The sequence below is a fragment of the Nipponia nippon genome, unplaced genomic scaffold (genome assembly GCF_047370975.1).
Source record: "Nipponia nippon isolate SJK-2023a ecotype South Korea unplaced genomic scaffold, ASM4737097v1 scaffold_14, whole genome shotgun sequence".
NCBI lineage: Eukaryota > Metazoa > Chordata > Aves > Pelecaniformes > Threskiornithidae > Nipponia > Nipponia nippon.
Window position 1 is genome coordinate 1,280,531 of NW_028262330.1, and position 26,308 is coordinate 1,306,838.

Consider the following 26,308-nt stretch of genomic DNA (forward strand, 5'->3'; position numbering starts at 1 on the left):
AGCAGGGACGGGCAGGTCAGGACGTCGTGACAAGCTCCGTCTGCCGCACAGCCGGGTGGCACCGCTGCCACCGGCACTGTGATGCCGGTGGGAAAGGCTTGGGGGGGCTTTTCCATTCACTGTGCCCTCACAGAACCGGACCTGGGCTCCCAGTTTGCCTGACGGGAAAACTTCCCCCGTCTTTGTGTGAAGCACCAAGACCGGGTGGTCCCAGGGTGCCCCGTGTCCCGCGGGGGCTGGGCGGGGGTGACAGCCTTGGCACCCGGCGTGGCGCCAGCGGGGATGGGGCAGCGGGGCAGCAGGCGCCGGTGAGATGGAGGTGAGAGGGAAGGGAGCGCTGAGCGATGGCAGGGGCTGAGCATCCTCTGCTGCGGCTGGGAGCAGCTTCCACCCCGCTCCCAGCGGCGCCGAGCGCGGCCGCGGCCTGGCCTCTGCCGTTCGCAGCGGGAACGGCAGCGCTGCGGGCAGCCGGCTCCGGCACCGGGCTGCTTTCCTGCTGGCGCAGCAGGCAGCTGCCTGCCCAGGGGCTGTGCTGGCTTGCAGCGGGGCGAGGTGATGCTGGCAGCAGCAACAGGCATTTTTTAACCCTGAGCGAGATGAGACAGAGTGAGAGCGGGACACGGGGGGGTCCAAAGCGGTGGCAAGGGCTGGGGCAAGATGCGTCCCCTCCAGAGGGGCTTTTCCCCCAGGTTGTGTCCCACCAGGCCGGGGGACGAGGGGCTGGGGGGGACAGGCTCCCAGAGGGGCTGCAGGGACACAAACCCATCTGCCTGCATGTGGGAGCAACTCAAGACAAGCCGGGGGGGTCTCACACCCGGATGGGGGGGCTTGTGAAGAGCCAACAAGGGGAAAAAAAAAAACTCCTGGAGAACCTGGACTGAGATGTTTTTGGAAGCGGCTGATGTGTTGGAAAGACAAGGAAACCTTGGACTGCAGCCCCGGGATGGGAGCATGGGGTTTTACAACACAAAACCTACAAGGTTGTTTAAAATCAGGATCTTTCACCCCGAGCATCCTCGTGTCGCTGCCTCTGAAAAGCCGCCGGAGCTGGTGCCAGGCTCCCGGACCCCTCCGCAGGCGGGGGCCCACCCGAAGGGCCGCTCCCCGGCTCTGTCCAGCCCCAGCACATCTCCCAAAGCTGACTCCATCCACCCGCGGGGAAGGTGCAACCCGGCGGGAGGCAGGGCTCCTCTCCCCGCGGAGCAGGCAGCCTCCCCGCTCCGTCAGCTCTCCTGCAGTGGGACGGCTGGGCTGGTGCCACATGTCACAGCCCCGCTGGCACCCAGGTTTGTGCACTATCATCCTTGGGAGGAAAAACCGCAGCTGCCCTGAAAGCAAATGCCCTCTTCCAAACATACTTGAGTTATCTGAGAAAAAGTCCTGCTACAGGGATACCAAGGCCAAGGGAAGCAGGGCTGAGCTTGCCTCTGAAAATCCTCTTTAAAATGCCCTGAAACCTTGGCTTTGCTTTCCAACGAGGCCGCCTGCTGCCCAGATCTCCTCCCCGCCGGGCGCTGCAATGTGCCTGCAGGTCCAGGGACCCGACCTGCCCTGGCAGCAGCCTCCTCCCAGCCTTCGGCGGGCAGTGACCTCGCCTGGCCCCAGGCTGCGGGCGATGGATCCCACCCTGGAGGATTTCCTGGCGTTACAGGGAGGGACGGCTCCTGCCGAGATGTCCCAGCCCTGGGCCTGGCACATCGCACCGGGGGCTCCCAGCAACTCACCCAGCGGCACCGCTGCAGGGTGCACCCTGCACAGGACGGGTCTCCCGACACCGGGGCGCACGGCGCTGTGTCCCCTCCCTGCTTTCCTTTGGGGACAGGCCGGACGGGGCGTTTCGGGCCGGGCCGGGCCGCGGGGCGGTTTGCACCACAGAGGGAAGTGCTCTGCAGAGCATCTCCTGGGCGCGCTGACGCAACGCCCTGACGTTGCTGCCTCGGGGGTTTTTTGGTCATTTCTTTCGCTTCCTTATTGCCCAACGCTCTGCGGTTTACACAGGTGGCAGTCACCCTCCGTTCTTTCCCTCCGTGGGCCTCACCAGCCCGCACGGGGCTCTGCCCAGCTCCTCCACAGCAGGACGCATCCTGCAGGTCCAAGCCTGGGAGCGGGATACAGGCAGAGCCACGGCAACGACGTGTTTTCTCGGCCCTTGCTTGTCCCAGCCAAAGACAGGCTGACCTGTCCCCTCCCAGACGCAGGGAGAAGTCGGTGCCTGGCATCTTGGCACAGGTCCCTGCTTGCCACCTGCCCCAGCTTGCAGCTGGGGACACCCCCACCTCACCCCTGAGTCACGGGCAGGGAGCATCCACCCGCCCCACGGCACAGCCCGCGTCGGGGCGTCTGTGCCCAGCCACCCACCCCGGCACCCGCCGGGCTCTCCCCTTCTCCACCCGCTTCAAAACACAACTTCAAAGGAGCTGGGAGGAACCGAAAGCTTTTTCCACCCTTTTTTCTACCAGGAACTGGGAGAAGATTTGTTGAGCAAGAAGCCATGGAAGCGGAAGGTGGAGGGCCGCTGCGAGCACGAGCTCAACGCCCTACTAGACACCAGTGACGCCAAGCTGGACCCGAGCAGCAGCACTCAGGGACAGTTTTGGCACAGTGGGCTTGCTTGAAGTGTCCCTGTGCGGGTAAGATAAATATAAAGGAAAAATGCAGTTTTGAGTAGCGGGGCAAAGTTAATTCCTGGTCCTGCCTGCTCCTGGCTGTAAATTCAGCCCGTGCTCGCCTGAGACCTGCAGCAAGTCCTGAATCAGGAATTTATTTGGTGGCACAAACCGGGGCGTATTTTCCCATATAAAAGCCTCAGCGATGCAGCCATGCCAAACCCCTTCTATAAAGGTCTCTCCTCAGCCCCCCCAAATCCTGCCGGCACCCAGTCTCCTCCGTAGGGATGGGAGGAGGCTGAATGCGAGGCTGTTGTGGAAGAGCGACCCAGTGCCGAGGGCGATGGGAGCAGGGGCAGCTCCCCGGGGGCTCGGCTCTGCCGGGCTCCAGGCGAGTCACCGCTGCGACCAGCCCTGCGGCCGCTGCCCGCTGCCCCGGCCTCGCCACGTGGCACCTGGTCCCGGCCCGCCTGGGACGTGCCTGGGCCCACGGTGCCCCTGGGGGTGCGCCAGCCCGCGCCCTGCCCGCCACGCTGCCCGCCATGCTGGGGTCCCCGCTGCCTGGAAGTGGGGTCGGGGGGGCCATGCCCTGGGGTCCTGATAGGGCCCGGTCCTAACAGTGCCCGGTCCTAACAGAGGCTGGTCCTAATGGTGCCTGGTCCTAATAACAACCAGTCCTAATAGTGACTGGTCCTAATAGCGCCCAGTCCTGATTGTGCCCGGTCCGAACAGAGCCTGGTCCTAATAGTGACTAGTCCTGACAGTGACCAGTCCTAATAGTGGCCAGTTCTAATGGTGGCTGGTCCTAATGGTGACCAGTCCTGATAGTGACTGGTCCTAACAGAGCCTGGTCCTAATAGTGGATGGTCCTAATAGTGTCCACTCCTGATCGTGCCCAGTCCTAACAGAGCCTGGTACTAACGATAGTGCCCACTCCTGATCGCGGCCGGTCCTAATGGTGACGAGTCCTGGTAGTGGATGGTGCTAACAGTGCCCACTCCTGATCGCGGCCGGTCCTAACAGAGCCTGGCCCAGCAGTGCCGAGGAGGCCGCCGGGGCTCAGCCCCCGCCGTGGGCGGCCCGCGGCCGGGGGGGGGCGGGACCCGCGGCAGCGCCCACGCGTGACGCCGTGGGCGGGCGCTCTGCGGGGCGGGGCCGGAGAGGAGGCCCCGCCCCAGAAGAGGCCCCGCCCCCGCCCCCAGGCCCCGCCCGGTCCAGGTGGAGGCGGCGGCGGCGGCGAGCGCGGCCGGTGCCGGCGGGAGCGGGGCCGCGACTGCGGCCGCGGCGAGGTGAGCGGGGCCGGGGGTGGGAGCGGGGCGAGGGGTCCCGGTGCCTCCGCGCCGCTTCGCGGCCGCCCGGTTTGCTGGTGCTTTGTGACCGGCCGCGTCCTGCCAGCTTCCTCCTCCGCCCCGCGGCCGCTCCGCTCCGCCCGGCCCGGGGTACCGGCCCCGCCGCGGTGGGCGCCTGCCCCTGCCCCCGGCGGCCCTTTGCCGGGGACGGGGCGGCGCGGATCCCCCTGCCCGGGCTGCGGCCGTGCTCCGCGCCCTCCCCGGCGCCGCCGGGGCCGGCAGCCCGGACGGACGGGGGGGGACGGACCCTCCTCTTCCTCCTCTTCATCACGGGGGGAAGCGGGTGCGTGTCCCGGCGGGGCGACCCGGCCGTGCGCCCCGGGCGGAGGGGAAACCGCGGGGCGAGGGGGGGGCCCTGCCGGCTCCCCTGCCTGCTGCCCTGCCCGCTGCCCTGCCCGCTGCCGGCTCCCCTGCTCCGGAGGAGAGCCCTAACCTACTTTCTGGAGCCGATGGCCCCATAAACAAGCGGGCTTGCGGTTTTGTTTTTGTTTTGTGGGTTTTCCCCTTCCCAGGCGAGCGGGGCTGGCAGCGCCCTTCGGAAGCGGCAGCGGCCTGGAAGCCGCAGGCGAGGGTGCCCGGGCCCCTGCCCGCTCCCGCTCTGCCCCCGAGCGTTGTCCTCCCCTCCCGCCCGCCGGTGCCGGGGCTTTGCTGGTGTTGTTGGGCCGAGGTTTGGTTTACAGGCTCTGCTGGGCTCGCACGTGCTGCCTGAAGTGGCGAGTGCTGCCGCCAGCCCTTTGCCAACAAACAAAACCTGTCGGGATCGGAAGGCTCCGGTCATCCTGCATCCCTACGTGCATCCCGCAGGGAGCAGCGGGACGCCGGGTCTGGATGTTTTAGCCAGTTGGGTTTTTTTGCTGTTGGCCCACAGCGGTTTTGGGGCAGAGGGGTGAGGCTGGGCTTTACCCGGGTCCTGCCTTGCTGCCAGGCCAGCAGGACCGGGCAGAAGCCGGCCCCCCAGGCTTGCCCGCAGCCGGGTTGCAGTGCCCACAGTGGGCCAAGGGCTCTGCTTCTCCCCCCCGAGACCCCACAGCTCTCGCTCAGCTCTCAGCTCCCCGTGCCCGCGCTCTGCAGGGGGAAGGGGACCTGCAAGGCCGCGTTGTTGCAGCTGGGTCTGTGCGGCAAGAGGAAGTGTCTGCCCTCTTCCCCGGCCCGGCGTCATCCTTCCCGCTGCAGGGAGCCGGGACGTTCGCCTGCCTGCGTGTGCCCGGGTCCTGGGTGGTCGCTCCTGGGGATTTCCAGGGTGAGCTCACCATGTCCCCGCTGCCCCGGGCTTGCAGCACATCAGCCTGGCTGGAGGGTTTGGGAGCTCAGCCCACCGCTGTCCCATGGCTGTCCTGAGCAGGGAAATGCCGCCCGGCTCAGCTCATCCATCGTGCCCTCTGAATGAGTGTCCTTTGGCTCCTGCCTGTTTTCCAAGTGGAAAACCTCCCACAGCTTGAACACATCCCACCTCCGAAATGAGCTGGAGGGTTCAGCTGCAGCCATGCCCTGGAGAAACCGGGGCCGCCTCTGCCTGCTCTGCCCCAGGTGCTGCGGGCTCTGCACCGCGGCCGCCTTCGCAAGCGGCCTCCTGGGCTCCCCCGCTGCTCTGCCTGGGCTCTGCCCTTCTCAGCTCCTCCGCAGTTAACGGGGCGATCAACACCTATAGCTGTTTGCTTATTTTGGGGGGGGCTTCTGCCTGTTCTGCTCCTGTTTGCTGGTGACCAAAGCAAGCCTCGGTGGCCTCCCCACTTCCCCTGGTCGGGGGTTTCTTTGGCACCACTGCAGCTGCGCTGGAAACTGCACCCGGAGGTGCTGCAAGCCCCGGGGTGAGAAAGAGTAAACCACAGCGGCAGGAGTGGGCTTTGACGTCCGAACAGCTGCCCTGGTACAAATTCGGCAAGACGGGGACGACCCTGGTGTTGCTCTCAGATGCATGTGCGAGCACTCGGTGCGTTTCGTGCGTGCCGGGAGAGCGGTGCTGCCGGAGCGTGTCCCTGGATGCCGGCGGGAGGAACAATAGATGCCGGCGGGTGCTGGGAGAGCAGCTCAGAGGCTGGGGATGCGGAGCGCAGGGGTGTGAATCTGGTGAGGAGGGGGCTGGCTGGGTCGCCTCTCCTCGGGGGAGCTACATCCCTTGGGATGCGCTGGGGGAGCTGGGGAATTCAGGCAGCATTTGCGTTGTTTGGCTGCACTGGCCTGAAAGACGAGCACGTGGCTCTTCTGGTTACAGATCTTTTTGCCTTTGGTACTGCTCCTGTTTAACTCTTACAGTGAACCTGAAGGAACCCCCAAAGGAATCCTTATTCCTTCCCTTGGGCTGCTGGTCTCGGTCCAAAAACAGCCCTCAGGATGAGCTTGGGGTCAAAACAGCGCTCGTCGCCAAGGAAAGCGGGGATGGGTGACAGAGAACCGGCGGGGGGGTTGTGGGGGGCTGGAGGTGGGACCCCTGGTCCCACGTCCTAAAGCATCCGTGGCGTGCCACGCTCTGCGAGGAGGGGGCTCATCCTTCTCCCGCTGTCCCTTGCCCGCTGTGCGGGAGCTGCCCAGGCCGGCACAGGGCTCCTGAGACTTCTCCACGTTTCCCACGGGCACTGGGAGCCCTGCAGGGACCTGAGCCTGGAGGAGCGAGGGCGGGCTTGGCTGGCAGGAGCTCTGCACCAAAGGAATCAATTAGTGACGGCTGAAAACTAGTTACTTAAATTTATATGAGCCCTCAAATGATGGGATGTTAAACTCTTCGCCTCTTGAACAGCTTTTTATCTAATGACCACTGGTCCCCACTGTCCTGCCAGGCCAGGAGACGTCTGGTAACGTGACGAGCCCCCGGCAGGGATGGGCACGGTCCCTTTTAATTATGAGGATCCAGGAGCTGTGGTCGTTTGGGAGCATGCGGTGGTCGCTTCCCGGCCTCCGAATGACCACTGAAAGTTGTGCGTGCTTGCAAGTGTGGAGGAGACCCTTAGCGCTGGTACCCTTTTTCTTACTTAATCCCTATTTCTCAAAAAAAACAAAACAAAAAGCAGTTGCTTGGTAGTTGTTCTCTTAATGAGGCTTTTGGGGTGGGGAACAGACGCGGGGAGGGTGCCCTGGGAAGGCCCACGTGCCGGGTGGCCCTGAGACCAGCCCTGCCCTCTGCTTGGCCACGGCGCAGGACCCCTGTGTCCCCCTCGCCCTTGGGGACCTGCACCCCGAGGGCTGGCGTCGTGAGGCGCAGGTCGCGTTAGCTCAGTGGGGGCAGGGGCAGACCCCGATAACTGTCTTGGGAGGGCAGGGGAGCAGCCTGCACCCTTGTGGCAATCAAGCATTTATGGGTTTTGCATGTGAGGGCTTCCCCGCTCCTCCGTTGTCCTCCAGTAATTTAAAACTGAGGGAATTGTAAGGACTTCATTGAAATCCTTGCAAGCTGCCTGGGGAAGGGACCAGCTCCCTGGCTGCCGGGGGGGTGGGAAGGCAGGGAGTCTTATTGTATTGCGGTGCCTCAGTTACCCCAGCTGTGAAATACCACAAATGAGTCTGAAAGCATGAAGGCCTCCTGCGAAACCCGCAGCGTATCGCCTCGAGGCGAGTTTGAGCAGCCGCCGGTGCAGGACTCGCTGCTGTGGTCGTACCCCAAGGCGGGGGAGCGTGGGTGCAAATCAACTCGCTTGACGCCTGTGGTGCCGAGGGCTGCGGCTGGGCACGGGGCACCGGGGGCTCTGCTGCCCCGTGGGAGTCACCAGTGCCTGCAAGGGGAGGGAGCAGGGCAGCCCCAGCGATGCTCCTCTGCCTTTTCCCAGGCTGCTGGCATGGGGTTGGTGGGAGAAATCGGGCAGTGCAGGACGGACGTGGTCTCTGCCCTGGATGTCCAGCCCTGTGGTGACCCGCTCGGCCGGGCGGCGCGCGGCCGGGCGCTCCTCGGTGGGATGCTCCTGCTCTCTGCTCCCATCCCGGGGGCTGCCGTGTGCCCGGCCGTCCCGCAGGGCCATCCCTCCCATCTGCAGGCGCCTTTTTGGGGTGCTGCAGCTCCCAGGGTGATGGTCCCCTCCTTCCAGCAGTCCGTGGGGTTTTTTGTTGGTTTTTTTTATTGGCCTTTTGTTTAAAAATAATAATTCCTGAGGTATTTATCTGGTCTGACAGACCCGCTCTGAGCAGGGGAGATGCGGCTGGTGCCCCCTGAGTTGCCCAATGTGCCGGTGCCCCCCTGCTGTGCCACGGGGCTGCCGCTGGCCTGACGGGGCGGCCTTCGCTCCCCGTGCGTCATGCGGCAGCTTGTGCCGGGGATTTGACGTGGTTATCCCTGTAATTCGCCGGCCTGCAGGAATGCCAGGGCAGGGCTGGGAGTGACCTCCCGTTACGTGTGAGCCCGAAGGCTGTACGCCATGCTCACGGGCAGCCGGGGCGAATCCCTGACTCTCGGTGTCGGCGTGTCCTGCCCTTTTCCCTGGCTCCTCAGCAGCCTGAGAGCCTTGCCGGCACCAGCACTGTGCTGTTGGCACAGGGCTTTTCCATGGGTGATCCCATAACCAGGGCCAAGTTGGCTCATGCACGTGGTGGCTTAACCCAGTCCGAGCGCTCCTGGGGAAGGCATGGAGACGCTCCTTCAAAATCAGCATCTCCAGCCCCTGTAGTGAGCTGCGCGGCTTCCCTGCCAGTGCAGCATCCCTGGGGTTGGATAGAGGGCAGGGGGAGGATGAGGATGGTGGGGGGGACCCCTCCACCAGCTCTTGGTAACCAAGAGACTGCAAAGTGCATTGCTGGCACAGGTCCACGGCCATGCTGCGGTGGAGGGAGAGCATCACACGCTTTCCGTAGGCTCCGGTGAGTGTAGGATCCCTCATGCCAGGCTTGCCCTGTGTTGGATGGGGATGAACTGTTCCTGGTCGGGCTTTCCTCTGCGGTGTGTGGACCTGGGTGCTTCTGGCCTCGTGGCAACCAGGAGCAAAGGGAATGAGGCCGAGGAGTGGCCCACGTTTGGCTGCTGGTGCTTGGGAGGAGGGAGGGGTGGGCAGGGAGCAGCCTCCCCGGGTTGCACCGGGGCCAGGGGAGCACTGCGGTTTTACTGCCCCCAGGGGCATGGCCCCTGTGTAGGGGTGGCGGGAGGGCAGTGAAATGGGGTGCCCAAGGGGCAGCCCCTGGCCCACTGCCAGCAGAGATGCCACCTTCATCTGCGGCACAAAGGGACGTCCCCATGGCCGGGCGCTGTGAGGTCCTTGTCCCTCTCGGGGAGCTGCTGGCCCTGGAGGGGGATCAAAGGAGGCTGCTGGCGTCCACCCGGGCCCCTCTCTTTTCACGGGGGGCCGGCAGGGCGAGCAGCCACGTTGTACAAGCCTTGAAACGGCTGCATTGAGATAAGGAGCCTGTTCCCCGAGATAGGAAGCTTTTGGTGAGGGGGATCGTCCTGCCACCAGCCCAGGGCTCACCTCGAGCCCGGGATGACCGAATTTGTGCGCAGGGCTGAGCACCACCTCCCGCTGCTGCATCCCGCGTGGCGCAGGGATGCTCAGAGCTCACGGCGAGGGAACCCTCTGCAAATATGGGGTGCTTCTCCCAGCCCAGTGCGGCTCCGGGTGGCTCGGTGCACTCCGAACTGGGCGGTGGAGGATTGAGGAAGTCTGCAAGTCCGGCCTGAGCCCTCGCACCAAGAGTTGCTGTCAAAATGAGCATTTTGCAGAAGAACCGGAGAAAGAAATGTGTCCTGTCCCCCCATCATCCTCTCACACCAAGAATTTTCCTTCGAAGAGGGAAGTGAGAATGAACTCGGTAATGACCTGCAGCGTGGGGATCGCAGGCAGATTGCAGGCAGACGGCCTGCTGGCAGGCTGCCCACCCCTTGCCTTGGGGAACTAAGGACCTGGGACCCCTCAGCCCCTTCCAGAAGGCACAGCCGGGGCAGGAGCACTCGCACCATCGTGCCCATGCATCCTGTGTTTAAGCCAAGCTAACAAGGAATTGGAGTAGCTCTTTGAAATTACGCAGCTATTAGATAAAATCAAGTTAAATCAATCCTGGTAGCCCGGGGAATCCATGCGGTGCCTAAAAGAGCTTTCTTTGGGTCTGGAGAGTGCTGCAGCCCTGCCTGCAGTGCTGCCGGGGAGCTGCCGATCCCTCCGTGCTTTCACTGCTGGAGCCACCCTTGCTTCCCTTGCTGCCAGCGGAGACTTTTACCCTTTGCTCTTTCCGAAGCCGTTTGGGGTGACTCAAAGCCTCCACGTGCACATCCCCTGCTCGGCTGGGCCTCCAGCGCGGGGAAAGGGCCGGCAGCACCCACCGCCCCGGCCGGCATGTCTCCACTGTGGGAAGCAGAGCGGGTTTGTGCAGTGCTGCCTGTTGGGGGTTATTTTGCTGTCAGGGTGTGTGGAGTCCCTGGAGCCCCCGGGAAGGGGGAGCAGGGAGGTGTGGGGTGGGTGGGCAGTGGCACAGAGAGACCCTGGCTCTCCGGAGCTCACCACCCACCCCAGCAGGTCAGGAAGTCTTCAGGTGCCGGCACTCGCTCTGCCGGGGCGGCAGGGTGTCGTTGTGCTGGTAAAAATTAACAAGGGTGGGAAACGGGCCATGCCTGGGACGCGGGAAATCCTCCGCGTGGCTTTTACCATCAGCTCCCCGATCCCACGGGCAAATCCTTCCCTTTCCATGCAGATACCGGCAGTGTCACCCAGGACAGCCAGGGAGACCATGCACGCTCCCGGCGATCAAGCCCTTGCAGCGGGGAAGCCCAGCCCATGGCTGCCTTGTGCAGCCATGCGCGCGGCCATGCGCCCTCCCTGGCCTTCGCTTCCTTTCCCCGCAGGCAGGCAGGGCTCTGCCCGCTGCGCCTTTATCAGCAGCACCCAGCGCAGCCCCCCCGGCCGGCGCGCTCTATCTCCCCCGGTAGCTTTGCTTCCTTCCAGGGCGTGCCACGCGCTCCAAGCTTGCCCGGGCTGAACCAACCCGCTGCGGTTGCCCAACGTCCTGCTCGGTGCAGAAAATGGAAGAGGATTTCCTAATGGCAGTGCAGGCGACGTGCGTGTTGGCTGCCTGTGCGCCCCGGGGAGCGGCTGGGCTCTTGCCACCCGTCGGGCATCCGTACTCCATCTTGCTGCCCCAGCAGCCGTGCTGGAGATGAGGGTTAAAGCTCCTGCAGGTGTCGGTGCTGCCTGCATGGCTCAGCGATGCAGAAGAGGGAGGGGGCAGCTTAAAATACCCCCTGAAACGCAGCGGTCCTCTCTCGAGACTCGGAGCGAAACCTTGCGTCTTGCAGGTTTGCTGACTGGTCCCGTTGCGGCGGGGTTGGCCCGCGTGGGGAAAAGACGGAGTTGCCTTCTCTGTGGTGGGGGGAGGAAAACAATCAGCCTGATGTCGTGGTGCCGGGGTGTGAAATGGCCGTGTGTGGGCTGGGGGCGGCTTCTGTGCCATGGGCACGGGGCCACGCAGGGACCTGAAGCCCCTTAGGAGCAGGAGGGTTCCTGCAGTGATGCCGTAAAGTGTATCTTGTCCTTTGAAAAAGAAAAGCCTAAATACTCAAAGCACAAAAAATAAGCAGAGGTTGGAAGGAGGGAGGCAGCGGATAGAGCCTGGCTGCTCCTGGGCTTGCGGGGTTGGTGCTCTCCAGGTCTCCCCATTTGAGTGAGCCCACGAGGGGCTGAGGCGCACAGGGGGTCTGGGCTTTCCAAGCAGAAAGAAAAATATTAAGGTATTTAGTTCCCCGCCCCAGAAGTATTCTTCCTTTTTTTTTTTAATAGTCTTTTCATTTCAAGAACTGTTTGTCTTGGGCTGCTTCTCCCAGATCTCAAATTTGAGACTGGGAAATGGTAAAAAGCTTTCAGAAAGGGAGCAGAAGTGGGGAAGGTGCTGGGCGGCCGCTCGGGGTCCCCTGCTCGGGTGCAAGTCCCCGGGGGCTCGATGCTCGGAGCGATTGGACCAATTGACTTTCCTATCTGGGGCTCTTAATAACCGGGAGCACCTTTTAACGAGGCTCCAGCCTTGAGAGAGGTCTTTAATGCGCTTCTGAATCATTTATGGGCAGCCGTTAGCGCGCGGCAGCGGCGCGCTCTGCCTAATGGACTGCGGGGTGCCAGCGTCGGGGATGGCTGCGGGGGCGTTTGGGGGATCCGCAGCATCGCTGACCCCTTTCTCACTCCCCTACAGAGATGGAGAGGGAGGAGCAGGGGCTCGTCGTGCTCAGGGCGATGGGTGTGACGGGTGCTCGGGTGCTCGCGGGGGTCCTGCTCCCAGCACCACACCCTTGGGTGGCTCAGAGCTGCTTTCTCCTCCCGGCTTAATGGCACCATCCTGATGCGCTTTTCTTCCAGTGCCGGTAATGCTGCCTCCCGCCGCACCAGTGAGCTTGGGGAGAGCGATCCTGATCCCAGTCCTTCTCTGAGCCTCCCTGCACCCGCCACGTGCTGCATACACCCCCCTCCGACCAGGGCTGCTCTGCAGGGCTGTCTCCAGTGTCTCGTACGATGGTTGTGCTTGGTTGTCCCCAGCCCTGCTCTGCAGGTTGCTGCTTGGCCGTGCTGATGGTCCCTTTGCATTGCTCGGAGCATCCCGGCGTGTCCCATGGTGATGTCTTCTACGAGCCACATCACTTTTTCCGTCACTTTCTTCCTTGGGCGTGCTTCCTTGGGTCAGCGTCTGTCATGATTCACCCCGGGGCTGGGGCTGGGAGCCAGCCTCGCCTGGTTAAAGACTAAAATCTCGTCCCAGTTGCTCACCAGTGCCCCCCACATACCTGCCCTCTTAGGAGGGGATGGGGGCTTCACGCGCTTGTTGCTGGGGCAAGGGCTGCGTCCCTCGCTGCTGGATGTCAGGCTTTGGCGAGCTTCGGTGAATGCGACAGCTTTGAGAGGGAAGATGGTGATGGTGGGGGATCTCTTCTCATCGACCAGACCACGTTACCCCCCTGCACCCCTGGCCCGTTTGTCGCTCCCCCACAGGTGATGGCAGCATCCCCAGTGCATTTTTCTCATTCCCTGGAGATCTTTTCCAGCCTGAAGTGACACCATGCTCATGGGTGCTGAGTCCTGTGTCCGTCACCCTGCCGCTGCTGTCACCACCGTGTCCCCGCAGCGGGGCCTTTGCACAGCCGTCCCCTGCGCCAGCTCAGCACCTCCCCTCTCACTTCCCTTTCCTGTCCCCAGGGCAGAGCCACCGTGTCCACCCCGAGCGCCTGAGGCTCCCTGGGGACCCGCAGCCACCAGCGCCGAGGGGCAGCCGGGCTGTGCCCTGCCGATGGGGCTGCCAGTGCCGCCAGGCAGAGAGCGATGCTCCCGGTGGCGTAGCCCTCCGTCCCGGGGCCGGGAGGGCGAAGGGGACCCAGGGGGCTGAGCTCATCGCGGGCTTGCTCTGGATGGAGGCGCTGGCTCGCCTGTTCTCACGCTGAGCGCGCTGGGCGAGAGCGGTGCCAGCGTCAGAGGGGTTGGGTGACAGCACAAACTTGGGGAGCTAGAAAATGCCTTCCCAGCAGCGTTCCTGGGGGATTTCTCTGGCTGGCGTGGGGTAGAACTTCTTGTGGGTCAGGATCCATGCTCGGGGGTAGCTGCTGCCCCAGCCCACGTGGCCAAGGGGACTTCAGCCCTCGGGGGCTGCTCCCCTCCTCCCCCTCTCTCAATGCCAAATATTGCATTAATGCACAGAGCCGTGAAAGCTGCTCCAGCCACGCTGTGTGACCAGGACGGCAGGTGCCCGCCAGGCTGTGCCAGCTCCCCTGGGAGCTGCGTCACCTCGCCTGCGGCTCGGGGGGGCTGGGTCCGTCCTTCCACCCGTGCTGCATGGGGAGCCGGTGGGGAACGGGACCGGGCTTTTAAATGTGCTGCAAACCTGCTTCACCGGGAAGCACGGAGGTCCTTGCCAAGGGCTGCCTGGGGTGTGATGGGGGCAACTGGGGATGGGATTTCGGGATAGGGGTGTAAAAGCGGGGCCTCTGAATGATGCAGTTTGGCTCCAGTTTCTGTGCTCCTGGCTGTGTTGGCTCCCACCACGGAGAGTCATTCCCCAGAGCTGGAGGAGGATGAGGGTGTCCTGGGGCTTGCTCTGACCCCAGCCCGTTCCCATCCCCAGCTCTCTGGAGCAGCTGGCACCTCAAGCTGCCCTGGGAGGAAAACAAACAGCGTCTCCAGCTCACCAGTGGGATGGAAAGTTTTGCTTGCTGGGGCTGGACCGCCTGGCTGGTGTTCTCCCAGCTTAGCAGCTATTAAATACCTTGGCAAGGCACTCACGTTCGTGCCCGTTCTTCGTGGCCGTCTCGCTTCCCAAGAGCTTTGCCTGGCAGCAATGGGCGAAAACTCCCTGCCTGCCCCACGCAGTTCCCCTGCCATGGAGCAAGGTGCATCGCTGCAAATGGCAGCTCTTCTTCCTTCTGCCGCCCCGTGCCAGCGGCTTGTCCGTGTCCCCAGTGTCCGGCCACTGGCAGCCCTGTCCCCAGGGCCCAGGGAGCTATTGAGCTCTGCTCTCCCTCCGCCCGGGATGCTCCTGCAGCCCTCGCCTGCTTGCCCTCGCGTGGCTTTTCATCGCAGCCTCTCTCCCCACCAGGCGAGGCAGGAGGAGTCTGGCTGTGCCCCAGGGCTCCCGTGCATGAAGGACGGAGGAGGAAGAGGAAGGCTGCAGCGGGTGTTTGACATCGAGACGTGCTGCGCGGGATCCCTGCCACTCTTATGAGGTAGGGAGACCTGGGGGGCTTCTCGATCGCCCAGCTGACTGCTTGAGCACCCTTACCCGAGGAGAGCAGAGCGGGGTACGAGGCCACACGGCTGGGCTGGTTACTGGGGTCCTGGGCAGAGAGGGGGGCCAGGCCCATGGGTCGAGCTGGAGTTTTGCAGCTAGTGGCACTGTTGGACTCTGAGCTCCAACTTGGTGGCGGTGGGTGGCAGCAGAGGAGCCCCAGCAGGATGCCCGGTCCCCCCAGGGGACTCTGCTGTCCCCCTTGGGTGGAGAGGGCCAGCTCCCGTCTCCACTCGGGAGCAGATCCCATGGGATGCAGGTCCTTGTGGCTGGCCCACGGCAGGGCTTGGTGCATGCCGCACAGGGTGAGCGCAGCAGGTGGCACCATCCCCGTGGCCATGGCTGTGCCGGGGGGATGAGGAATGCTGATAAGACCTGTGCGAGTCCCCTGGGCAACTGGGACAGGAAGATGGGGGCCGTGCCTCCCTTCGAGACCCCTGTAGTCCCTAATAGGATCTGGGACTCGTTCCCTTGCGCTCGGATGCGATTACCTTTCCTGCGAGGTCCTGCCCGGTAGAGCCAGGCTGCAGGGACCCTCAGGAGGGGATTGCTCAAGGAATTAACCACCTCTTGGTCATTAAGCTTCCCGCTCCTTGCACTTGCTGCCGGGGAGGATTCAGTCTCCCAGCCTGGCGTGTGCGTTCAGGTGCTGGAGGGGAATGTCCCGCATCTCACCTCCCACGGGGCACCCGACGTGCGGCGGGTCCCAACTCCGTGGCTGGAGGTGGCACGGGCTGCCCCAGCCCCTCTCGCTGTGGCCAGAGCTGTCCCAACGTGGGGGCTGTGGCGCAGGGGGGGATGTGAATCGGGCGTTTTCAGGCTTTGCGTGTCCCCTGCCTGTCCGCGTCCCCTCCCTTCCCGCCCTGCCCTGCCCGGGCAAGGTGAGCTCTTTGCAGAACCCCCGGGAGCGCCTGCGATCACCCCTCGGCTCCCTCGCTGTGCAGAACCGTGGGGGCCAGTGTCCCCATGTCCGAGAGCCACAGCTGTGTGCCACGGGCCTGGCCAGGGCCTGCAGGGACCACCCCGTGTCTGCCACACACGTGCCGAGTTGGTCAGGCGCATCCGGGTGGGGTGAATCCCGGGTGTCCGCAGGCACGTGCCGGCGTGATGGGGCTGCTCTGACCCTGTCACCCCTGCCATCCCTTGCTCTGCTCCCGGCAGGTGAAGGGGTGCTGCTGGTGGTCCTGGGGGACTGGGAGCGAGCGGGTGGTGGAAGCCCTCCCGTCCACCCAAACCCGGGGAGAGGGTGCGGGTTTTGGGGGAGCAGCAGCTGGGCTGGCAGTGGGGAGATCTCAGCAGCACGGCCAGCGGCACAGCGGGCTGAGGCTTGTGAGATCCTACCGGTGAGGCCCCATCTCCCGCTGGGACCCAGCCTCTCCATGAGCTCCTGGGGGGATATTTCTTCCCCTCTTGCTGACTCCTTGCACCCTCCCAGCCTGCCGACCACCACCGGCCTGAGATGTCAGCCGGCGACAAGAACGGGGGCAGCCGCTCCAGCAGCAGCCGCCTGCAGAGCAGGAAGCCCCCCAACCTCTCCATCGTCATCCCCCCCCGGGAGGCGGAGGAGGATGGCACCCGCAAGCAGGTGAGCGACAGGGAGCTGCATCCATTCCACGCTGGACTTGGGGGGGCTGCCATCCCCGGGGAACCCCCCATGCCACCCCGTCCCTAACGCCTGCTCTGCCTTCCAGCCCTCCAAGGTCCCTATCTACCGAAAGAGCAAGAGCCTGCAGGAGCCCCGCACGAAGGGATGCGACAGCTCGGAGCACCAGCCCGGCTTCCGCCGGCAGACTTCCCTGTCCCAGAGCATCCGCAGGTGAGGGCCGGGGAGCGGCGGCGTGAGGGCAGGGTGGGCTCCGGCAGCGGCTGGGTCACCGGAGGGGTCCCTTGGTCCCCATCGTGGTGTTGTGGCTGTGGGTACCAGCAGAGGACTTGGGATGTGGGGATGGAGAGTTGGGGCTTGGAAGGAAACGCCTTGGTGGGTTTCATGCAGCTCTGCTTTGTCTCGCTGGTGTCCGCTTGGGGATAATCCTGCGGCAGGATTGTTTAGCATTAATTCAAACGGTTGTTTGCACCTTGGGAAAATTTCTCTGCCCCGTTTATGTAGGACCTTCAAAAGCACCTTGAGCTGGATGTCTGCTGCAGCCCAGAGCTGATGCACTGTCCCGTGCAAGGTGCAAGTCTTGATGGAGTTAACCTCTCCAGAGAGACCCAAAGGCCAGCGACCCCTCTGCAGCACCCCTTCCCCTTCCCTCACCCGTAGCCAGGTCAAAATTCGCCCTGCTGCAGGCCGAGCTGAGGCACCCCAGCCCCAATCACCCGCCGGAGGGGACGCCCGGGTGGGATGGCGGTGCCTGGGCTGGAGGGACCGGCTGGGTGACAACGCGCCCATCGTGTGTGCAGGGGCACGGCGCAGTGGTTTGGCGTCAGCAGCGACTGGGAGGGGAAGCGGCAGCAGTGGCAACGCAAGAGCTTGCAGCACTGCAGCATGAGATACGGCAAGCTGAAGCCTGCCTACCGCGACATGGAGCTGCCCAGCCAGGAGGTGCCCTCCTTCCAAGGCACCGAGTCGCCCAAGCCTGCCAAGATGCCCAAGGTAGAGCTCGGGGCGCGGGGTCCAGCTCCCAGCCTTGCTCTCCCAGCACCGACGCCTCTTCCCTCCTCCAGATCGTGGACCCGCTGGCCAGGGGCCGTCCCTTCCGCCGTCCCGAAGAGACCGACCGTCCCCACACGCCCCACCACGTCCTGCCCCCGCTCACCCCCGGCGTCGTCTCCTTGGCGTCCTTCAACAGCATCCGCTCCGGCTACGGCCGCCTGCCGCGCAGGAAGAGGGAGTCCGTCGCCCACATGAGCTTCAAGGCGGCCGCGGCCCTTCTCCGTGTAAGTTTTGGGGACCTGGGGGGTGTCGTCTTCTTCCTGACCAGGATTTCAGCTCTGTCCCTTGCCCATCATCTTTGCTTCTTGGCTTTTTGCTTTGCACAGAGATCGCTGTCTCTCCAGGGTGGGTTTGAGGGGGCAGGTTGGTGGTTTTTAACCTGAGATCTGCTTAAAAAGAGAAGTTTTGGTGAAAACTGGACATCCCTAGAAAAAAGCAGCTTCTGGGTTTCACTGCTGAGGAGCCAGGAGGCTTCTCCGACAGGTTCCTAGCCCCCAGGGAGCCCTGGGCAAGCCCTGGGGACAGGTTTGTGGGACTGAGACCAAAGGGGATTCAGAGTTCACTTCTCATGCTGACTAACGTGGTCGTGGTCCAGCGCTGGCTCTGAGGAGCTAAAGGCAGCATCTGCTGCCAGCTCCTGCTGCCTGCCCTCCCACGCGGGGGGACGTGGTGGCCGGTTGGGATTTAATCCTTGCCACTCAGCTTTGGGGAGGGAAGCTATGAGAAACCCTCAGTGCTGCAAAAACTGGGGGGCTTCTGGTTGCTTACGCTGATTTGCTTCTCCTGCCAAAGGGACGCTCTGTCCTGGAGCCGCTGGCTCCCAAGCAGAGGAGCAAGAGGAGCTTTGTGTACCCCAGCTTCATGGACGAGGACATGGTGGATGCTGCCGATACCCTGGACTCGTCCTTCTTCAGTAAGGCAAGCACCGTTCCACGCCAGCCGCCGGAGCGGAGAGGGGTCCCGGTGCCGCTGCGCGGGGGCTGGACGTGGAGCGGGGCTCTGACGGGGACCCCCGTGCCAGTGCTTCGTCCTGCCTGGGAGCAGGGCGTCGGTGGCCAGTGTGCCCGGCGCTGCGGAGCCCTGCCCTAGGTGATGCTCCTTAGGGGTGGCAGGGAGCGATGCTGCCATCGTGGGTGTTTCACACCCTGTGATGTGCAGTTAATGAGATATCGATGGGGATCATCCCCTCCCCAGGCTCCGGGGCCAGGGGGAGCCAGGCTGGCCTGGTGATGGGCGTGCTCGCGCGGGGGGAGGCTTCTCGCCCATTGCACACATCCAAGAACACGTCTGCATCCTCCTTCCAGATGGACATGCACGACGAGACGTACTCCATGCCCGATGATGTCTTTGAGTCGCCGCCTCTATCGGCCACGTACTTACGCATGCACCCAGTGGGGGAGGATGCCAGGGCATCCCCCGAGGCGGAGCAGCCCACCCCGTGAGTACCAGCTCTCAGCGGGTGCTGGGTGCCCAGGTCCCCTGCCCCAGTCAGGATGATGTCCCCAGCCGTTCCTGTCATGGGACACTGGGCACTTTTGGTGTGCTCCTAGGAGGACAAAGCCAAAAAGGTGCTCCTAGCCCTCATCCCAGGCACCCCCTGGCCTTCCCCAGCTCTGGGTTGCAGCCATGGGGTTGCACATGAGGGATTTCTCAGCTGGCCCCTTTCGGCAGCTGTGATGGGCTTCTCCTCTCTCTGCAGGCGGGAGGGAGTCCGCCTCACTTCGGCCTCCGCCAGCGCCGGCCCGGCTCCCCGGCGAGGCAGGCGCATTGCTTCCAAAGTGAAGCACTTCGCCTTCGACCGCAAGAAACGCTACTACGGGCTGGGGGTGGTGGGGAAGTGGCTGAACAGGACCTACCGCCGCAGCCTGAGCAGCATCGTGCAGTCGCAGCTGGAGATCACCGACAGCCACCGGTGAGGGGCGACTGATGGGATGGGGATGGGCACGGGGCTTCTCGGATGTGTGTTCCCCTCAATGCTTGGGAATCGGGGCTTGGGGGACTGCAGCGTGCCTTTGCGCAGCCATCCTTGAGCTGCTCAAATTTTGCGTCCTTTCCTCTGCAGGCCGTATTTCACATACTGGATCACCTTTGTCCACATCCTCATCACCTTGCTGGTCATCGGCACCTACGGCATCGCCCCCATCGGCTTCACCCAGCACGTGACGACAGAGTTAGTAAGTTTTAAGAGCTACCGGCCAGGGCCGTCCCCTCCCAGCTCTCCGGTGACATGTCTGGCTCTGAAATGGCAACCAGCTAGCTGCCGAGGAAAACGAGGCTGGTGTCTGGGGAGTGCCTTCGACACCGCAGAGGGGTGATCCTCCCTCGGGGGTTAATCCTGGGAACACGCAGCCAGCTGCGCTGCTCCCCCAGCACCCAAGCTGGAGAGAAGAGCAGGCGTCCATCTTCCTGGGGGGACCGTGACTGCTGTCGTGCTCCCTGCTAGGGCTGGGAGCATCTTGGGATGCTGCTGGCTCCTGCTGTTTGGGAGGCTCCATTAACTAGCCGGGACAGGGGGTGCGCGCGTGCTGGCCGAGCAGTGGCGTGTTGCAGCAGCATGCGTGCTGGCGGCAGAGCTGCTCTCCCTCCCGCGTTGCTGGTGGGACCCAGCAGCCCTTCCCTCGGATGAAGGGGGCCGCTCAGCCCCTTGCGAGCGGAGGGAGAGGGGGCTGCACCCCCACACCACCGGCCCCCTCAGCGGGGCTGACCCTGGCCTGGCTCGGCAGGTGCTGAGGAACAAGGGCGTCTACGAGAGCGTCAAGTACATCCAGCAGGAAAACTTCTGGATCGGGCCCAGCTCGGTAAGGGCTCTGCTGGACCACTGCCCGCCAGCCTCTGCTCCCCCTGCCCTGAGCCCAGGGGGTCCCTGGGGTGCTCCTCTCCCTGCAGGGAGAGCTCGACCCCTCATCCCAGCCTGCTGCCCCGGGCCCTCGGTGCCCTCATCCCTCTGGGACCTGCTGCCCAGTCCCTGGGGGCTCAGCAGCACTTCCCAGAGCTGCGGCATCGCAGTGGGATGGTCAGAAGAGACCCCATCCCCTTCTCACCCACCCTCCTCCAACTGGGGTAATGGAGACCCAGGGCTATCGCCTGTGGGGAGCCCCCGCCCCTGCTGGGCTCTCCCTGGGGCAGCTGGAGGGAGGGGAGGTACGGGGGGGCCACGGAGCATCCCCTGGACTGGCATCTCCCTCCCAGATCGACCTGATCCACCTGGGAGCCAAGTTCTCCCCCTGCATCCGGAAGGATCGTCAGGTGGAGCGACTCATCCAGCGCGAGCGGGACCGGGAGCGTGGCTCCGGCTGCTGCGTCCAGAATGACAACTCAGGCTGCATCCAGACCCTGCCGCAGGACTGTTCGGTGCGTGCCACCACCGCCGCGGGCACCGGGAAGTGCTGGGGATCCCTGGGGGAAAAGGGGGGGTCTGCACAGCCCTGGGGCAGGATGCGCGTGGGGTCAGAATGGTGCATCTGCTGCTTCATCCTCAGTCTCTTCATCCTCCCCAGGAGACGCTGGCGACGTTCATCAAGTGGCCGGGCAGCAACGCACCAACGATGGGCTCGGGCGAGAAGCGGACGTCGGGGGCTGTGTGTCACCAGGACCCCAGGTAAGAGTGACAGCTGGGGACAGGCGCTGCGGTCACCCGGCTGCATGCGGGCACGGCAGAGGCGCTGCCTGGGGCTGCGTTTCCAGCTTGGATGCCTTGAATCCTCTTGTCCAAGGGTCTGGGGGGCTCTTACACACCGTAGGAGAGCGATAAGGCAGAGGGAATCAGTGGGGAAACTGAGGTGGGGCCTGTCCTAAATGTAGGCAGCACTGGGTGGTGACGTTGTCTTGCGCCGGCCCCTGCCTGCCCTGCTCCGCTGGCGCGGGTGATGCTGCGAGGGGCCGTGGATGGGGCTGTCCGACAGAGGCGAGTGCCGCGGGGTTCACCCACGGAAGGTGCTGCTGTGGGGTGCTGTAGGACACCAATGTGCAGGATCCTTCCCAAGCCAGGGGAAGGGGCAGGTCCCGGGGCTGTCTGTGCCCAATGGGGGCTACTGCAGGGAGGGATATTGTGGGGGGGACCCGTCCTGACCCCCCACCCACCTCCTCCTGCCAGGACGTGCGAGGAGCCGGCGTCCAACCCACCCCACGTGTGGCCGGACGACATCACCAAGTGGCCGGTAAGAGCCCGGTGGCACCGTGGTGGCAGCCTCCGTGGGAGGTGCGACGGGCGACAAGCCAGGCACGGGGGCTGTGGGGAGAGCCGGGGGCCGGACCCTGACCTTGGCTCCTCTCCCTCCTCCTTGTAGATCTGCACCTACGAGACCAAAACCAACCACACGGGCTTCGCCCACATGGACTGCCAGATCAAGGGCAGGCCCTGCTGCATCGGCACCAAGGGCAGGTGGGTCGCGGCGACGGAGGCACCCAGCCTGGGCTTGGCTCCCCCCTCTGCCCCGCTGCCGGGGGGACAGGGAGGTTATGGAGCCTCAGGGCAGGGGGGAAGCATGGTGGCGGCAGGACCGGCTGCCAGGAGCAGAGGGGGATGCTTGGGGGAACGGGGAGTGAGCCGTGCCCCGAGCGAGCCCGCTGCCTGCCCTCTGCCCAGCTGCGAGATCACGACGCGGGAGTACTGCGAGTTCATGCACGGCTACTTCCACGAGGAGGCAACGCTCTGCTCGCAGGTGAGCGGGGCTGGGGACGTGGGATGCGATGTGAGCAGCCGGGGCACGCGTTGCTGTGCTGATGCCAATGGGTTTTATAGCACCCTGGGACGTGGCTGTGATGGGTGTGAGCAGGGGGAATGCAAAGTGCAGGGACTTGCCCGGCTATCGGCTGGACTCCTGCTGCCGCTGCATGCCCATCTTGCTGGTGTGGGACAGGAGGAGACATGGGACTTGAGCCAGCCTCACCCAGGCAGCACCGGTGTCCTTGGGAAAGGCGCGTCCGGGGCAGAACGGCCCTTCAGCATCTCCTGGAGCGCTGGCGATGCTTGGTTGCTCCTCCCGCAGCACCTGGGCAGTGCCGGTGCCCCGCACCACCCAGGGTCCCCCCCCGCGGACATGCGGCATCGTCAGCCGCATGTCCCTGCGACCCATCCGTTGCTCCCTGCGGCTCTGGGGTGTGGGCCGAGCCCCCGCCACCCCCAGCCCCGCCTGCCTTCGCAGGTGCACTGCCTGGATGAGGTCTGCGGCCTCCTGCCCTTCCTCAACCCGGAGGTCCCCGACCAGTTCTACCGCCTGTGGCTGTCCCTGTTCCTGCACGCCGGGTGAGCCGCGGCCCCGCGCCCCCGGGGGATGATGGGGGTGACGGGACCGGAGTATCCGTTGGGGTGGTCTGTGATCCCGGATGGGCTGGGAGAGAAGAGGGGAGGACACCCCCAGACTTCAGCGACATGTGCCATCGGTGGAGGGTGTTTTGTAAGGTGTCTCGCACCCAGGGGCAGTGGGTGGGAGGGCTGGGCAGGGGTCTCTAACGCAGGGCAGGGGTCCCTAACGCAGGGTCTCTCCCCCCAGCATTATCCACTGCCTGGTGTCGGTGACTTTCCAGATGACGGTGCTGAGGGACCTGGAGAAGCTGGCGGGCTGGCATCGCATCTCCATCATTTTCATCCTCAGCGGCATCACGGGCAATCTGGCCAGTGCCATCTTCCTGCCGTACAGGGCGGAGGTGAGGGCTGGGGGGGCTCTGCCTACATCACCCCGTGCCCAGCCAGCTCCCCAGGGACCAAAGGACACCTCTCCCTGTCCCAGCAGAGGTTTGGGGAGGGGGCTGCAGCCATCGGCACAGAGCCCCCAGCCCCTGGCAGGTTTTGCCACGTGTGGGGTTCGCACATGCCGCCTGGGTCACGTGTCGCCACGTGTCGGTGTGCGTGCGGGGTCCCCGGGCAGGCAGATGGCTAATCTGCTGGCAGCGAAACCCTGCCAGGCTTTAAATGAGATCACGCTGAGCACCCTAATCCACCCAGGGATGCGTCAGGACGGGGCCGGGGGGGCTGTGGCCGGGGAGGGGGCGATGCTGCCTGGCTGCTGAGTCACCGAAAGCGCCGGCTCTGCCGAAACGGTGCCGGCGTGCTCCCCTCCTCTTCCTCCCGTGCCACGGCTCCCACCCCACTCCCACTGGTGGAGTGCAGCCCTCGGAGGGTTGCAGGTGCCAAATGCATTTTGCAAGGGGAGGAGCCGGTCCCTGGGGACGTGGGGACGCGTCTGGGGAGACGCGCGCAGGGTCCCATCGTGACTTCCCCCATCCCCGCAGGTGGGCCCCGCCGGGTCCCAGTTCGGCTTGCTGGCCTGCCTCTTCGTGGAGCTCTTCCAGAGCTGGCAAGTGCTGGAGAAACCCTGGAAAGCCTTCCTCAACCTCTCTGGCATCGTCTTCTTCCTCTTTGTCTGCGGCCTCTTGCCGTGGATCGATAACATCGCTCACCTCTTTGGCTTCCTCAGCGGCCTCCTCCTCTCCTTCGCCTTCCTGCCCTACATCACCTTCGGCACGCTGGACAAGTACCGCAAGCGAGCCATGATCATCGTCTCCCTGCTGGTCTTCGTGGGGCTTTTCGCCTCGCTGGTGGTCTGGCTCTACGTCTACCCCGTGAACTGGCGCTGGGTGGAGTATCTCACCTGCCTGCCCTTCACCAGCAAGTTCTGCGAGAAGTACGAGCTGGAGCAGGTCCTGCACTGACCCCACCGGCGGGGACAGGGCTGGCAGAGGCGCCGGCGGTGACGCTTTCGGTGGGATGGGTCTTCACCAGCCTGCGGGAGGTGGCTGCTCCAGGATGGGGCAGATCCCAGGCATGGCTTCGTCCTCGGGGCTGATGGGTTTGGGCTCACCCCTGTTAAACGCGGGGGATGCAGGGGGGAGCGGGGCTGCAGCCAACCCTGCCTTGCAGCCCTTCAGGGCCGCCTCTTATGGCCGCTGAAAAGCCATAAATGGTTTGGGGACCGACCTCGGCTGCTGCCTGCATGGGGAAAGGGCCGAGGGAAGTGAGATGTTGTCTGTCCACGGCCGGGCTGGGCTCCTGGCCCTGGGGCTGAAGCTGCCGAGGTCTCCTGCCTGTGCCCCTGCCTGCCCGGGCCCCGTCCCACCTCGGTGCCCCCGGGCGCTGCAGCTCATACTGTGAACATGACCCCCTTTTTTGCAGGGGCACTCTTTTTTATCCGCAGCTCCTTAGGCAGAGGTTTCCCCCACTTTGGGCTTCCCAGGGCCTCTGCCGCAGCTCCGAGGTGTTCAGAGCTGAGCTTCGAACGCATTTTCCAGTTCTGCTCTCACATTTGATGCTCCCGAGGCCATGGAAGGAGGCTTGTGCTTCCCCACATGGGCTTCGCTCTGGATAGAGAGGCAGGACTGGGTGCAGGGGGGCTTCTTTCCCCCTTATTTCAGTGAAATTCCCTTTTTGGAAGCAGAGAAGCATCATGTACAGTTCTTGTAGTGCCATGCCTGGAGACAGGCATGGAGAAGAACACTCTGGGGGGCGTGTGGCGGCTCCTGAAGCCCACAGACCCCTCGGGAAGCCATCGGTGCTCCCACCTTCACTCTGCCTTGAGTCCCTGCTGTTGCCCCGTTCCCTTTTTCAGAGCATAGAGACCCAGGCAGCCCTCTCCACCTCAAACTGTGCTGGACAGACGGACAAGCACAGGACGGGGGCAGTCGCCTTCCTGCTGCCTGGCCCTGCTGCCCCCGGTCCTGGGCTGCTGCTCCCCACCATCCTCCTCCTCCCTCCCACGGGCCTCGGCACGAAGGCAGGTCCTTCCCGGGGTCCGGGTGACTCCTGGGCTGGTTTGGCCCTGGGCTTGTGCTGGGCTGTCTCCCCTGATGTGTGTCGCTTTGGCGCTGGTGGGTCTCAGCGCTGTTGAACGGGGGAAGGTGTGAATCCCCCAGCCGGGATGTCCTGGGGTGAGTGTTCAAGGGCTGGGAGCTCGGCTCCCTCTGTCCGCAGCTGCTTTCCAGGTGACTCCAGGAGCCCTGCATCCCTCCCTGCATCCCTCCCTCCACCACGCGCCAGTTTTCAGCCCCGCTGTGTCCCTCTGGTGCTGCTCCAGCCACAGACACTTCACCTCATTCTTCTCTTTTTGATACTTTTTTTTAAAAGCTGTGGGTTTTTCCCCCCTTAATAAATTTCTACCTGTATTTAATGAGATGCACAAGGCCTCTTCTCCCTTCTCAGGTGTGGGGATGCAGCACTTTTAGGGGGTTCTGGTGGTTTTGGTGATGGTCTGGGAGTGCCCGGGGCCGGTGCTGTCCCGGTACCCCTCAAACCCTGCCCTGGGAGAGGGACAGGGGCTGGAGGGTCTCGAGCAGAAGGGGAAGGCAAATGCCTGGAGTAAAAAGACCCACGGAGCCTCCTGACCCTGCCTGAGGGCAGAGCCACCCCTGCCTGTATCCCACCCTTCCTCGAATGGCCCGGGGCTGGGTTTGCCCCATCTCCCCCGAAGCTGAGATGCCCCGAGGGGTCTGGGATGGCTCCCGTCGTGCTGGCTGGTGCCCTCCCTCCGGCTGTTGCGGCAAAGTGATGGTTGGAGCGGGGCAGGAACACACACGGGCTGCGTAGAAAACCACCACCACGGCTTTATTTGCTGCTTCACAACAGCCCGAGGCATTTGCAGAAGGTTTGTCCTGGGCCGGTCGTGGGTCTGGTGTGGGGGGATTGGTTTGGCCTGGCCCCCCAGGGAGGCTCTGCAACGTGTGGCTGGGGTGGCTGTGGGCTGGGGTGGGCACCAAGGGGTCTGGGGGGGCCTGTGGGCAGGGGGGCGGCTGCCGGGACCCCTGCCTGCTCGGGGGGCTGCTCAGGGAGGGCTTGGCCGGGGTGTGCTTCACTGGTGGTGGGAGGGGGTGCAGGGCTGGGGGCCCGTGCACGTACGGGCTCCGCTGGGTGTTTCAGCAAACCGTGGCTGTCAGCGCCCTTAAATCAGCGGAGCCCCGCAGCTGCTCCTAGAGCAAAGCCCGCCCGTCCCGGTGGGCACGCGGCCCTCCAGCCCGGCCAGGCTTGCCGGCACAGCCCCGGCTAAAGCAGAGACCGAGGGGTCGGTGCTTCCAGCAGGGCCGGGGGGGAGATCTTTTTGTCCCCAGCC

The 26,308-nt window shown here is 64.3% G+C and overlaps 1 protein-coding gene across 5 annotated transcripts; it reads left to right on the top strand.

Annotated features, from left to right (window-relative positions):
- The first annotated feature begins 3,773 nt into the window (after positions 1-3,773).
- RHBDF2 (rhomboid 5 homolog 2) lies at positions 3,774-25,367 on the top strand. Of its 5 annotated transcripts, none has more exons than XM_087750785.1 (19): positions 3,774-3,895; positions 14,426-14,552; positions 16,050-16,199; positions 16,306-16,430; positions 17,018-17,210; positions 17,282-17,494; positions 18,063-18,188; positions 18,575-18,708; positions 18,970-19,182; positions 19,333-19,444; positions 19,994-20,068; positions 20,460-20,621; positions 20,768-20,868; positions 21,364-21,427; positions 21,557-21,651; positions 21,856-21,931; positions 22,130-22,515; positions 22,763-22,916; positions 23,502-25,367. In XM_087750785.1, the coding sequence occupies exons 3-19, from the start codon at positions 16,074-16,076 to the stop codon at positions 23,919-23,921; spliced, it is 2,775 nt and encodes a 924-aa protein (XP_087606911.1). In that variant the 5' UTR covers positions 3,774-3,895; positions 14,426-14,552; positions 16,050-16,073; the 3' UTR covers positions 23,922-25,367. The 5 variants fall into 5 exon arrangements, with proteins under 5 accessions (XP_087606911.1, XP_087606912.1, XP_087606908.1 ...); XM_087750786.1 differs by having other exon boundaries at positions 22,415-22,515; XM_087750782.1 differs by having other exon boundaries at positions 21,856-22,515.
- The last annotated feature ends 941 nt before the right edge of the window (positions 25,368-26,308 follow it).